This window comes from Mercenaria mercenaria, chromosome 13, assembly GCF_021730395.1.
Source record: "Mercenaria mercenaria strain notata chromosome 13, MADL_Memer_1, whole genome shotgun sequence".
NCBI classification, from domain to species: domain Eukaryota; kingdom Metazoa; phylum Mollusca; class Bivalvia; order Venerida; family Veneridae; genus Mercenaria; species Mercenaria mercenaria.
Window position 1 is genome coordinate 16494121 of NC_069373.1, and position 14954 is coordinate 16509074.

At 34.6% G+C, this 14954-nt stretch overlaps 1 protein-coding gene across 1 annotated transcript; it reads right to left on the reverse strand.

The window, feature by feature from the left end:
• Window positions 1–12073: 12073 nt before the first annotated feature.
• Window positions 12074–13054, reverse strand: LOC123543043 (histidine-rich glycoprotein-like). Its single transcript, XM_053520764.1, has one exon. The coding sequence runs from the start codon at window positions 13052–13054 to the stop codon at window positions 12074–12076; it is 981 nt and encodes a 326-aa protein (XP_053376739.1).
• Window positions 13055–14954: the final 1900 nt, after the last annotated feature.

Below are 14954 nucleotides of genomic sequence, written 5' to 3' on the forward strand. Positions count from 1 at the left end.
CTCGTTGTTTGTTTTGTCATAACATTTTAGTCTACTTGTTTAACCTTGTCTTCGTTTTATGTGAATATGTCCATTATTTACACATACATACCTTGGCTGCTCAAGGGTTTTGACTTTGGGTGTCTGAGTTCTGGGAACATGGCTGTCGGTATTTTTTTTATATCGGTATCATGCTTACAACATCTTCAATGCAAATAAGAACTCCATGTCATGTCAGTGTACACCAATCTCTCCTTTGTCGAAAAGATTTAGGCGGTACATAAAATAATGAAATTATGATTACAGCCAAGATCTGGCATCAAGTTTTTAATTGAGTTAAAATTTAATCACCTTGTTTCAGACTTCAGCGCTGCCTGTTGTTTTCGAACAGGTGTTTTGACTGAATCAAGAGAAATATTACGGATAAATATCGATGTTCTTTTTTTCAGTTTCAAAGATGTTTTCATTGGTTGCAGAATATATTTGTACTTGCATAACTGACAGGCTTAATTCCACCAATCAGGTATAAACTTGCATTGTAAGAAATTACTTATTAAAATATTTATTGTCTAAAAAGTTGTCATTCGTCTGCGAAATAACCTTCTAATGTGCCCTATATTTGACTTGTATGTTCTTTTAATTTGCTACACGCTTCAGTTCGATTTTCCCTCTAACAGTAATAACGGAACATATTTCCAGACTACACAAATAAGTAACTTACCACTTAGTCAGTACAGTAACATTTACCCCTCCCCCCATAAAAATACAAAACAAGCACATTAAGGAGCACAGTGGAGCCTCCATGGGACAACCAGTGGCATCAACTAAACCATCAATTTGATAAGTAACACTGTACTTCTAGGAATTCATTCTTCTTTCAGATTTATATGTTAATTTACTTAAACCCGACTAACTTGCTTTTTGTTAATCAGTAGCATGCAAATACGACTTCGTCAGGGCTCAAACTGAGCACCACTTTGAGCGATTGGCTTATTCGACTTATAAAAATAATAATTGACATGAACAGAACAGAACATAGTTTATTCAACTTGTACACATACATGTATACGGATATCTCGTTGTGCAAAACATTCATATAATATTCATAATATACATGGTCATTTTAAAAATAGATGTTTGTAACAAGCACAGTGGAAAGAAAAATAATTTGCAAACTAAAAATAAGATAGTTAGGATTTGGAGAATGAACGGTAAGGTCAAAAGTTTTAACTTTTTTAATAAAGTGTAATTTCTTGTTTTAAAAGCTATTACTATTGACTCATGTAAGTCTAAAACTCATACACACACAAACATACTACGTACTACGTTTCAAGATTCAATAATTCGTTTTTCTTCTTATCAGCTTAGGAATGTATTTAGTAAGATTTCTGATAACAACTTTATTTCTTGACTTGAGTAATTGAATGAATTTGTGCATACTGGGACGTTTATAAAAATATGGTTTTATGAATTTGTGTCGAAACTGCTTATATACTTTAAAATTGCATTTAATGACAATGTGGTACTCGTCTTCTATGTCATGCGACTCACATAGCTGACAGATTCGTTCGACCCTTCCGATAAGATTTCTACCGTGCCTACCTGTTTCAATTCGCAGCTTATGTGCTGAAACACGCATTTTGGCTAGTTCCTGGCGTAAGGTTTTTTAATTAAGAACATGAAGATAGTCACCTGGGACAAATTCGTCCTTGACATAAAATATAATTTTTTTTTTTTTTTTTTTTTTAATAATTAATAACATTTAAAGTTATACTAGGTTTTTTTGCATTTCTATGTAAAGAAAAATATTGTTGATCAAACACAATAATAAAATAATCAGAAACTTATTTTCACAATAATAAAATAATGAAAAACTTTCTTAAAGAAATATGCAAGTTTTTATTTTTTCAAATTCTGTCTGGAGAATTGTGATATTTCAGAAAAATGTGACTTTCACTCATCTAAAGCTTGCAGAATAATGTAGATAACATTTGTCTAAATATAAATTGTTAAGAACATTGTTACTTTGTAAATCTTCCCGCCATTGTTGCACGTAACAGTCTATTAGCCGGCAAGAATGTTTTGGAATCTACACGTCTTGCTATCGCTACAATAGCGTATAAATCATGCATTTTGAATTAGCATTCAGCGCCTGTACAACACAGTCACTTTCTTTCAGCTCAAACACGAAAATTCTTATTGTTTTGGTAACAACAATTTTGGCGCACAACATGTTTGTCTACTATTGATGGCAAATGATCTCTAACAAGCTTTCAGAGTATGTGAGAGGTTCGCTTTGTCTTGTCACTGTATCCCGAACCCTCCTACTTGGTGAAGCGTATAATTTGATGGTACTTTAAACAGTGATTACAGCGATGGACTTGTCATCAAGTATTCAATTAGAAAAAATAGTTTGTATCTTTCTATACAATTATTCTTGTGTTAGACTTAAAGCGACCTTTGTCGAACAGGTACCTGGTATTTATCACATAATGTAATATCAGTATATCGTGAAATATTTTGTAGCCGAGTTTAGTTTGCTTTATACAGCCTTGTTATTTACAGATAAAAAGCGCATTGTTATGGGTGAAATGATGTATTCCATTATATACACCAAGTATTTGAATGTGTGACGCGTAATTGAAAAATGAAATATTACCTCCTATAATAAGACATAAGCATTGGGAGTGTATTATCATTTTAAATTTACACTAAACAGACGCCATGTTTTACAATATTTCGACTGTTTATCTGTTGAAAGAAGAAGGTGTTAAGAAGTATTATTTTAAAACATATTTTAAGAGTATTATATTTTGTAAAAAAATCTCTGCAGTTTGTCTGTAAATTTATTGTATTCAAAACCCTTGAAATGAAACGAATGCAGTATACTACATTTCATTATTGTAAGATATGTGCAGCAGCATGGTGTGAGTGAGCAAACTGGGAAATGAAGTCCATGTGAAGTTATCTATCTTGCCTAATTTTATCACAAGTCGTCCATCAAAATCTTTCTACAGGTGATTCGTTACATTGCTTTACTTTATAAGACTATATATGATCCGCACCATGAGAAAACCAACATAGTGCATTTGCGACCAGCATGGATCCAGACCAGCCTGCGCATCCGCGCAGTCTGGTCAGGATCCATGCTGTTCGCTAACGGTTTCTCTGATTGCAACAGACTTTGAAAGCGAAGAGCATGGATCCTGACCAGACTGCGCGGATGCACTATGTTGGTTTTCTCATGGCGTGGCTCAATTACAAGGTTAGCTTTTTGTAAAAGGTGGTCAGCGGTCCGTATATTATGCTCATGTTAGTTGTTTTCAAAATTTAGAATGTCTCTAACCATTTTCAGAATACTGTTGTCTGTTAATTAATAAATTATAAATATTGAGTTTTAACTAACAAGTAATAAATGTTCATCCAGGGTTTCCGTAGAATACGGCTTACACATATAGTAAACTTATAAAAAGAGAAAATACCCTAGCACAATTCTTCCGGGGTTTCGTCTTTCTCTAAATTTACTTATTATGATCTCCATTCAATCTATAGGTTATTTGGTACAACTTTTCCATTGAGGAAAACTAAATCTTGATTATGTGATTAATTTACCATTTAACAGACGTATTATAACTGATTTGAATATCTTTATAGATATTGTCAATTTGTATTTGATTTATGACCGATTTAATGTAAAAATATTTAAAGATTATCGCAGTAGGACATGTCGGGAGATACGAAACTAACGCAATTGCTGATAAGTTTAGATATGGAATTTCTCGTTTGTATCAAACACACAGTCAGATGCTTTTAATTTAAGTCTTTTATAATATATAGTTTAAGATGGAAAGTAAATCCAAGCGTGTGAATTTTGACATATCGATATGTAACTGGTTTCTTTCCTTTGAGCAAAATTAAATTATTATCTGGCGAAAGCTTCATCATTTATCAATTGAAATTAATACCTTACATACTATATATTTACCGAATTGCAAAATGATTAAAATATACGTATGCTACTTTTTTTTTATTTATTTGGAAATTAATGATTAAAGAAAACCTAATTTTAAGTTGATTTTAAGACATCATTTACAATCATTTCACGTCATGTTATACATCTCTGTGTGCCAGATTCTGGTTTTATCCTAGGTAACGAGGTAATAGATGTTGTTATACTTCGACTTTTAGAGTAACAGACGTGCATAAGTACCTTAAGTGAACGGTAAATATAAGTTTTAATTTAGAAAAAAAAATCACAAACAATCAGCTGCGAAATAATAAATATAGTGCATTAAAGCTTAAAGTTCAGTTAAACAAGATTTTTTTCCAATACCGTTGCAATGTATTTTTTGTCAAAAGAACTTTCTCAATTGACGGTTCATATAACCTAAAACTTTTGTTTATAGTCAGGACGTTAAGGCATTTCCTCTAGAGAAAACTGGCATCATCACGTTTTTGTTGTTCTCTCAAATTATGCATACTGTTCTTGGGTATCCTTTTGTTTCTATATTAAGGAAAAGCTCTGACAATTCCGTTTACATCTGCGACATGGATGTATGTTTATGAAACTTCCTTTGAATGTTTTAAAACAATAAATTATAAAGATATTTTATTACTAGTGCTCTTTTCAACAAGAGGGCCATGATGGCCCTATATCGCTCACCTGAGTTTAATTGCTTTCTTGAAATAAATTCTTTGCTAAAGCTAAACAAATAACCCCATGAGGTGGGGTCAATTTGACCCGGGAGGTCATGATTTGAACTAATTTTGTAGAAGTCTACTAGGCAATGCTACATGTCAAATATCTAAGATCTAAGCCTTCTGGTTTATTTTTAGAAAATTTTTGAAGATTGTCCTATGTAAAATCAAGTGACCCCTGGGGTGGGGTCAATTTTAACCCCGGGGGTCATGATTTGAATAAATTTTGTAGAGGTCCACTAGGCAATGCTACATATGAAATATCTAAGCTCTAGGCCTTCTGGTTTATTTTGAAGATTTTTCTATGTACAATCAAGTAATCCCATGGGGCGGGGTCAATTTGACCCCGGGGGTTATGATTTGAACAAATTTTGTAGAAGTCTACTAGGCAATGTTACATATCAAATATCTAAGATCTAGGCCTTCTGGTTTATTTTTAGAAAATTTTTGAAGATTTTCCTATGTAAAATCAAGTGACCCCTGGGGTGGGGTCAATTTTGACCCCGGGGGTCATGATTTGGACAAATTTTGTAGAGGTCCACTAGGCAATGCTAAATGTCAAATATCTAAGCTCTAGGCCTTCTGGTTTATTTTTAGAAATTTTTTGAAGATTTTCCTATGTAAAATCAAGTGACCCCTGGGGCAAGGTCAATTTTGACCCCGGGGTCATGATTTGAACAATTTTAGTAGAGGTCCACTAGGCAATGCTACATGTCAAATATCTAAGCTCTAGGGCTTCTGGTTTTTGAGAAGAAGATTTTTTAAGATTTTCCTATGTAAAATCAAGTGACCCCTGGGGCGGGGTCAATTTTGACCCTGGGGTCATGATTTGAACAAACTTGGTAGAGGTCCACTAGGCAATGCTTCATACCAAATATCTAAGCTCTAGGGCTTCTGGTTTTTGAGAAGAAGATTTTTAAAGTTTTTTCTTTTGGTTGCCATGGCAACCAGAATTCTGTATGGAATTCAATTCTTTGAATAATTTTTAAAGAAGACCATCCAAGGAACAACCCTGTGAAGTTTCATCAAAATTGGCCTGTTGGTTTAGGAGGAGATGTTGTTTAAAGGAAAGTGTGCTCAGGTGAGCTAATAAAGCGTATGTCTATGTATATCTTATTTTATTTGAGTCTCATTCACATGCATACATACACATATAAAACAACATACAAGATGCATATGACCATTCTTAATATAGAATATATGAGACTATTACATCCTAATGTACAGTAGATCTCTTTAACCATATCTTTAGCCTAAAACGGTATTTTAGTGCAAAGTGCATTACCTTGGTATATGTGAGGCAGGCATTCATGATAAAAATTCGAACTTTTAAAATACTTAATGTATGCAGCTATTTTAAACTGATACAATCGCTGTCCGTTTCTGCTCAAAAAGACTTATTACGACATCCACAAAATGATGATATAATGCTTGCATTTCGCTAAAGTCGTAAATAGTCGAGAAGTGCGCATCCTTGTCATAAAAGTCTTTAACTTGTAATTGCGCCGTAGAATAACCAGCTAAATTCAGCATAATACGAGATTATACCACATAATGAAAATAATGAAGAAGGTATAGTATTTTCAGTTGTGTGTGTATGTGTGGGTGTGCGTTTTATTTTTGTTTTTTGTTTTTTTTGTTTGTTTGTTTGTTTTTTCCGTTGTTTCGTTTTCTTATTTTGTTTTTATGCCCCCGGCATCTACTGATGCGGGAGGCATATAGTGATTGTCCTGTCAGTTCGTCCGTCCGTCCGTTCGTCCGTCTGTACAAGGTTAACCAAATGGGACCGTTTCGCCTAGCATCAATACCCCTTACTAGATTGAATTGATACTAATGCAGATGTAACCTGTGACCATTCCTCATCTTCAGACATCACCTGACCTCAGTTTGACCTTGACCTTGAAATCGACCTCGTTTTGGACTTGGGTTGCTTTGTATCGACAAGGATGTCACCGGGGGCATCAAGCCTTTATTGAACGCAGCTCCTTTTTTGTGTGTGTTTTTGCCCATTTGATATTCTGAAGAGAACGTGAAGACGTTTTTATTCTGACGATTATATTTATATTTTTTTTGCACGACTGAGCATTTTCGTGTAAAATAAACATTGAATACGTGAATCAAATGGTCTGACATATTAATTATAATGACTGGCACGACTATAAATCTAACCCGGGGTGTCGAAAGTCGTTAAAGTGGGAACGGTTTCAGCTAACATTTGTTTGATTTGTCATCGGTTAGGTGCCACTTTTCTTTCTCACTACCATTGCTGACGTGCCATCCTAAAATTAAGGTCTGTCATTTGTTATTAATACGGAGAGGTTTTAATAGGTGGACAATATGGCCCTTTTTGTCACACAATTGTGTGTCCTGAATACAGCTTTTAATTTGCTTTCATGGTGTAAATGACATTCATTTATAATACATTTTACTTTGTATGTGCAACCCTTCTCCGTTCTGTCCCCTGTCAATTTTCAAAATTGTCTTGCGCCTGTAACTACACGTTTTCCGGAATATTAGTTTGCTACATAATGGAAAACCAGAATCCTGGTCTTCTAGGATGTAATTTCACTGCAAACCGCATGGATTAATTATTCAGATTGTAATCTTAAATATTCTGAGCGGTTTTAGAGAACGTTGCACTGGCTGTCACCGATAAATCTTTTCGATCAGTTATCACACCAGTACAGATAATGTTGAAGTTTAGAACCTTCTTGCATCTTTAATTTCAAAACGTTACCTTCGCTAAACACAGTGTCACTATAGTTTCAAGCATGTTTCACTTTTGCAGCATTTATTGAAGTGTATAAAACAGCGACCACTTATTTTGTTTGTGACTTGGAGTAGATAATATTCTAAAATAATTTGATTATCCGAAATAAGTAGCCCATTTTCGGCCACAGTTCGGAAGTTGTACTTGTATGAGCTGTCAAAAGCGCCCATGTAATAGTTAATTTTGATGTACTCAGTTCTTATGTCTGAATAAGCATACATTTATCAAGTATTTTTCAACGGAATGTATTTCTCCTTCGAGGGAATGCTCAACCGTACAACTAATTACTTTGCCCAAACATTACTGGTTACCACGGAAACAAATCCACGGAAATGTATTTTGTACTTATTCATTATTGTGAAGTCATTAGTATATATTTTGCGGTTTAATCCTAAGGAACTATGGAATTCTCACTAGTTGAAATCCACGTACACTCACATCCCCTTGCAACAATCCGCAAAACCTTTTTCACCCAAAATTACAAAGACAAATATATGATTATGCTGTTGTAATGTTTTGTTTTAAAGCATATGTGTTGTTGGAACGTGTGTATGCGTATACGACTTTTGTCCTTGCTTTCATTAATTAATTTTACTTTGACCATACAAAAAGTATTCCAACAGCAGCAATAATACACATAGTTAATATAAACTGCTATTAGTTGTATTAAAGTGAAACAAATGCTTAGTACATTTCTACGTTTGTATTGATATTCATTATTTCTTATTATCGACATTTAGAGAATAAAATAGTGTTTCATCTATAGTAGTCGCAACTTGACCGCGATGGTTGACCTTTGGCTGATTATTCATATCGAATATTTCATTGTAGAAATAAAGGGTGATGAGGGTAGCCATGTATATTTATATGGAATATATTTGTATCCAGTGCAGTATCAAAGTATGTATACTTGCATTTGATCAGTTAAAACTTTCCAATACCCTAATTTATAATTGCACACATTTATATTTCCACTTTCTCATGCAGCTGTGTTTTACGTACACTCCTTTTCAATAATAGGTTGTGCCTCATTATGTATTATAATACAAAGGTCAACCATCGGGTTCAAGTTGCGTCCACTATACCACGTACTACCGATAACGATTATATAGTTTTGCCAATAAAATGTGTTTTGAGAAAGTTTCGGTTTTACTAACGAGATATAGTTTTTGCTGAATTGTGGTTGGAAATTAAAATTTAATATCCTAAAATAGCACAGTATGCTAATGATTCTCATTAAATGTTAAAATGACACATCTAATCTTGTACATATTATGATTAAAGAGGTTTTAAAATTGCATTTTTGTTAATATATGGTGAAATAAATATTCTCTAAAGGGCGCCGTTTTAGTATTTACTAACTATTTTGTGATACCCTCAATTCGTTTATGGATATCAGAAACACACTATCAGATATCATTAATCCACTTTTGTATCTCATAATATATTGATATCGTTAAGGATATCACACACTCAATTAATGATAAGATTATTTGTGTATGGCAATAAATGGATTGAAGATATAACAAAACGGTTTACATATATATTTATAACTTTGTTATTTGATATCTTATTATCAGTTTTGTTTTATGATACATGTATTTTTAATTCAATACTAATGATATTTTTAGGACTGTTTACAATATTCATAGATGCTATTTGATGCTACAAAAAGTATTTAAGATATCATCATATAGAATTAAGAATATCATGAAATAAATAGATTTTTTGAAGCCACTACATGTATATCAATTTAAGCATATCATAAGATGAATTTTAGATATCTCAAATTCGATTGTGATATCATTATATAATGACTGAATTGGATATCCAAAAATAAAGACTATTTTGGATATCTAAAAATTCATTAATTATACAAATGTATCATTAAGGGGACGCATACTTTGAAATTAGAAAAAAGTGGGTGGGGTATTATAAAATTTACCTGCAAAAAAGTACAAGGTTTTGGTAAATGAAATGAATACTGTTTCAACTGTTATAAGTACACAAAGGATTGCTCACTAAAATAAAAATGAGAAAAACTGAAACAAGAAAGTTATTGTTGAATTACATAAGACTACTTGTGTACATTCAAAGTCAACAATTAAGACTTTTTGGTGCGAAAATAATAGTGCTTCACTTTGTCCAAACATTTATCAATGTCCTACAGATTCTAATTTAAAGAAAGAATGTGAAATAAGTTCACTGTCTTGCTTTTCATTTCGCATATGTGAGCTAAAACACATTATTTAGTTTGTTTACAAAGTAGTGCATAAGAAAAGATACGGTGGTCAAGGAATGCCACATTACAAAACTAAAAGAGTATATTCCCCTTAATAAATTAAACATTTATCGTTACAGAAGTCTAGTGGCTTACAATAAAGGCCTAGAAATGTTGCCATTATTAATTTTTAACTTGGTATTCATGAACTACAATGCACTTAAATATCAAAACACATTCAACAAAGTTTTGAATTGTATTGTCTTAAAAATCCCAAAAATAAGGTATGAAATTTGGTTGAGAAGTCCAGTCAATGTGTATATGTGCAAAAGCAACATTCTAATCTTGTTCACAAAAGTTACTAATAAACAGCAGGAATGTCAATGATCAAAACTGGACGAATATACAGTTATCCTCACTTTAATGTCATTTATAATTTGTCCTTGAATTCTCCACCATACTTTTCATAATTCTGTTTGCACGAGTTGCACGAGAATGCTGTCATTCACGTAAAAAAACGGGGTCAAATAAGTTGTAAATGCAATATCATCTAAACGTAATTAATGGATTATGCAGTTCAAGATAAACTTTATATCATAACGTAACGAACATGTATAATGTTGTAACAACAACTTTACTTACACTGATTTAAGTAGCAGTCGGTTTATAAGTGACTTTATTGATTCATTTTGTGTTTTGTTATTGTTGTCAAAAAGTATAACGGAAGTGCCTCACAACTAAAGCGGAAACCAGTTTGATGCGCAAAGTAGTCCACTGTAAGTAATATTATTTGACAAATGTCCACAGAAATTAATAATTTTCTAATATTAAAGACGAATATCTGAATAGGATTCATTATTTGATATGAAATTATAATCATCGACATGTTTTTTTAAAAATCGTACACGTGCTGACACCTAAGTTGTCTCCCGTTGTTTATTAGAGTTACCTTTCGTCCGGCGCAGTAATACATTTGCAGTGAATCGCCGAGAAGTCGTGGGAAAATTAAAAACCATGTAAACAAACTAAAATTAACCACCTTTTCAAGATGAATTTCAAGTGATCGACATTATGCATTTAACCCGCCTTACCTGTGTAGCATCTTAGATATCTGTTCTAAGGTATTCATTGTGTAGAATGTCATGTTATGCCCTTGCAATGCTAATCCCACTCTGATTTTTTTGTTTACATTTTTTATCAATGACAAATATGGCGTCCATCCCGAGATGAACAGACGTAGCGTTAAATTTTTACATGTTTAAGCAAACCTGGTGTGTTAGAAAGAAAATCTCATCCCTTCAACATTATTTGGAACACTGTTATTGTAAAAAACCTGTTTTTTCCTTATACAAAAGCTTAATATTTTGTGTTGAATGTACTTTCACAAAGACCTCTGTTTTCCTATTACATTCATAGTACCACATCCTTATCTACAAAATACTGAATATTACAGGTGTCCATCAGTATTATATCAGTTTAGGAATATGTTTTTTATTTTCCCACCATCGATTTCTTGAATATGCACCCCTTTCGCATTGCTATATGAACTGTGAATGTAGCAATATGCGTCCCCTTAAATACGTAAAAATCGCAGACTGATATTCGGATATCATAAAACCAAACATTTTGAGATATCATTAAATGTTTCATTGTTATCATTAAAAGTATTTTATATTATAACACATATATGTACATTCATTTCATCAAAATAAGCATGCGAAAATTTATGTATTAAGAGATATCCAATTACTTGTTTTATGATATGCTTTAATCGTGTTATGGTATCTTTAAATCATTTAATATATTAGATCATTTATTATAGTCTCATCCATTTACATTTTATACAAACATACAAATATAAAGTAACACATATCATACAGGTAAATGGCCATTCTATATAGAATTACAAGAGACTACATATGTTGCACACTTAACGTTCTATGTTTAAATAAAAGTATTGATAAATCACAGTAAAACTACTATAAAAAAAACTTTGGCAAATAATATATTTTTATGATGTAAGACTGAGAGTGTTTCATGTCCGTGCACGTGTGTTTGTGTGTACGTGTATGTTGTATAGGTGTGGTATGGTGTGATGCATTGTGGTGTGGTGTGGTATGGTGTGTGTGTGTGTGTGTGTTGTGGATGTAGTATGGTGTGGTGTGGTGTGATGGTGGTGGTGGTGTGTGTGTGTGTGTGGTATGGTGTGTGTGTGTTGTGGATGTAGTGTAGTATAGTGTTATGTATTGTGGTGTGGTGTGTTGTGGATGTAGTGTGTTGTGGTGTGATGTATTGTGGTGTGGTGGTGTGTGTGCGGTATGGTGTGTGTTGTGGATTTAGTTGTGGATTTAGTAAAGCATGATGTGGTGGTGGTGTGTGTGTGGTATGATGTGTGTGTTGTGGATTTAGTAAAGTATGGTGTGGTGGTGTGTGTGTGTGGTATGGTGTGTGTGTTGTGGATTTAGTAAAGCATGGTGTGGTGGTGGTGTGTGTGTGGTATGGTGTGTGTGTTGTGGATGTAGTGTAGTATGGTGTAATGTATTGTGGTGTGGTGTGGTGGTGTGTTTGTGTGGTGGTGTGTGTGCGGTATGATGTGTGTGTTGTGGATGTAGTGTAGCATGGTGTGATGTATTGTGGTGTGGTGTGGTGTGGTGGTGTGTTTGTGTGGTGTTGTGTGTGCGGTATGGTGTGTGTGTTTTGGATGTAGTGTTGCATGGTGTGATGTATTGTGGTGTGGTGTGGTGTGGTGTGGTGGTGTGTGTATGGTATGGTGTGTGTGTTGTGGATGTAGTGTTGCATGGTGTGATGTATTGTGGTGTGTGTGCGGTATGGTGTGTGTGTTGTGGATTTAGTTGTGGATTTAGTAAAACATGGTGTGGTGGTGGTGTGTGTGTGGTATGATGTGTGTGTTGTGGATTTAGTAAAGTATGGTGTGGTGGTGTGTGTGTGTGGTATGGTGTGTGTGTTGTGGATTTAGTAAAGCATGGTGTGGTGGTGTGTGTGTGTGGTATGGTGTGTGTGTTGTGGATGTAGTGTAGTATGGTGTAATGTATTGTGGTGTGGTGTGGTGGTGTGTTTGTGTGGTGGTGTGTGTGCGGTATGGTGTGTGTGTTGTGGATGTAGTGTAGCATGGTGTGATGTATTGTGGTGTGGTGTGGTGTGGTGGTGTGTTTGTGTGGTGTTGTGTGTGCGGTATGGTGTGTGTGTGTTTTGGATGTAGTGTTGCATGGTGTGATGTATTGTGGTGTGGTGTGGTGTGGTGGTGTGTGTATGGTATGGTGTGTGTGTTGTGGATGTAGTGTTGCATGGTGTGATGTATTGTGGTGTGGTGTGGTGTGGTGGTGTGTGTATGGTATGGTGTGTGTGTTGTGGATGTAGTGTTGCATGGTGTGATGTATTGTGGTGTGGTGTGGTGTGGTGGTATGTGTGTATGGTATGGTGTGTGTGTTGTGGATGTAGTGTTGCATGGTGTGATGTATTGTGGTGTGGTGTGGTGGTGTGTGTATGGTATGGTGTGTGTGTTGTGGATGTAGTGTTGCATGGTGTGATGTATTGTGGTGTGGTGTGGTGTGGTGTGGTGGTGTGTGTATGGTATGGTGTGTGTGTTGTGGATGTAGTGTTGCATGGTGTAATGTATTGTGGTGTGTTTGTGTGGTGTGTGTATGGTATGGTGTGTGTGTTGTGGATGTAGTGTAGCATGGTGTGCTGTATTGTGGTGTGGTGTGGTGTGGTGGTGGTGTGTGTGTGTGGTATGGTGTGTGTGTTGTGGATGTAGTGTAGCAGGTTGTGATGTATTGTGATGTGGTGTGTGTATGGTATGGTGTGTGTGTGTGTGTTGTGGATGTAGTGTAGCATGGTGTGATGTATTGTGGTGTGGTGGTGGTGGTGTGTGTGTGTGGTATAGTATGGGTGTATGCATAGTATGTACGTACAATAAAGTATTACCTCTGAAATGAATGATACAGTTTGTACTTATACAGTTAATCAATATCACTATAGGTAAACTAATATTTATAATGCTAAAATACATTTTCATCACTAACCCTTATCTTATTAACAGCATTAACCACATATACTTCTGTTAATCTAAGGTTAAAATCCTCTTGACTACAACACATTTAAACCTGGAATCAGTAAAAGAGCACATAAGTGCCATATAAAACCAAAGTTAGAGTCACTAAGATATTTAACTCCCCCTAAACTAATGAAAAAAAGATTAACATTTGTCTTTTTTTTTGTAGTTATTACAGGGTAACTAAAAAGAGGTATATATACACTACTTAAAAATAAAACAGTTTCTGCATTGCAGTATATTAAAACAGGTTTTGGCAGAATACCTAACCATATTAACATTAGATAAAATAACAATCATTTTGTCTTCAGATGAAGGAGTATCAAAGGTGCTAACAACCTCCCTAGCTTTATTAAATAGCTCAAGATGCAAGTCCTCATATAGTTTACATCTTGTTAGTACATGAACCTCATTCTCAACCTCACCTCATTGGAAAATGGGCACAAACGGTCATTCACTGGGATATTTTCATATCGGCCTGTTTCAATCCGCAAAGGTGCCACACCACATCTAAATTTACTGAACGCAGCTCTATGTTGTAAAGGGAGAATTAATTTACAGTACTCTTCTGTTTGAAATTCCCTTTTAAACGAACAGTAGGTTCGAAACTTATTCCTGCCATTACGGGACGGACCAATATTGCTGTTCAGTTTAGCTCTCCATTCTACCTTATAACTATTAAATAAACCCGTCTGTATGTCTGACACAAACTGCTTTGAGATTGGTTGAGTAATACCACCAGAACAACTAGGAATCACTTTTCTGTATTGGTTATAAACAGTATAAAACCAATTTTTACATGAGGAACTTGCCTTAGATTCAGCCCACAGTGCTATACGCTTATTTAACCTGGACTCATTAGTTGTCGAAAGTCTGACATAGAAATTACTAGTACAACTTATCTGTCGAACATGAACCGGTTTCCAGCCCATTTCACCCATCAAGACTGTATTTGGGGTGTATTTACCTACACCAAGGAAAAATCTCATAGCCCTATTCTGGACAGCCTCGATGCATGAAAATGGCTTGAAACCCCAAATACTAGCCCCGTAACTAATTACCGGCCAGACTAGTGTGTCAAATAATTTTGTATACACATCATATGGAAAGCCTCCGGCTATTTTACATTTAGCAATAAGTAATCCTAGGGCCCTACTGGCACTTTTTGCTACTGCCTTAACAGCGACATCATAATCAAGATGTTCATTTAACAA

Bases quoted from the DNA above. Each gene is read 5' to 3' on its own strand.
- LOC123543043 (XM_053520764.1), bottom strand. From the start codon at position 13,054: ATGCAACACTACATCCACAACACACACACCATACCATACACACACCAC.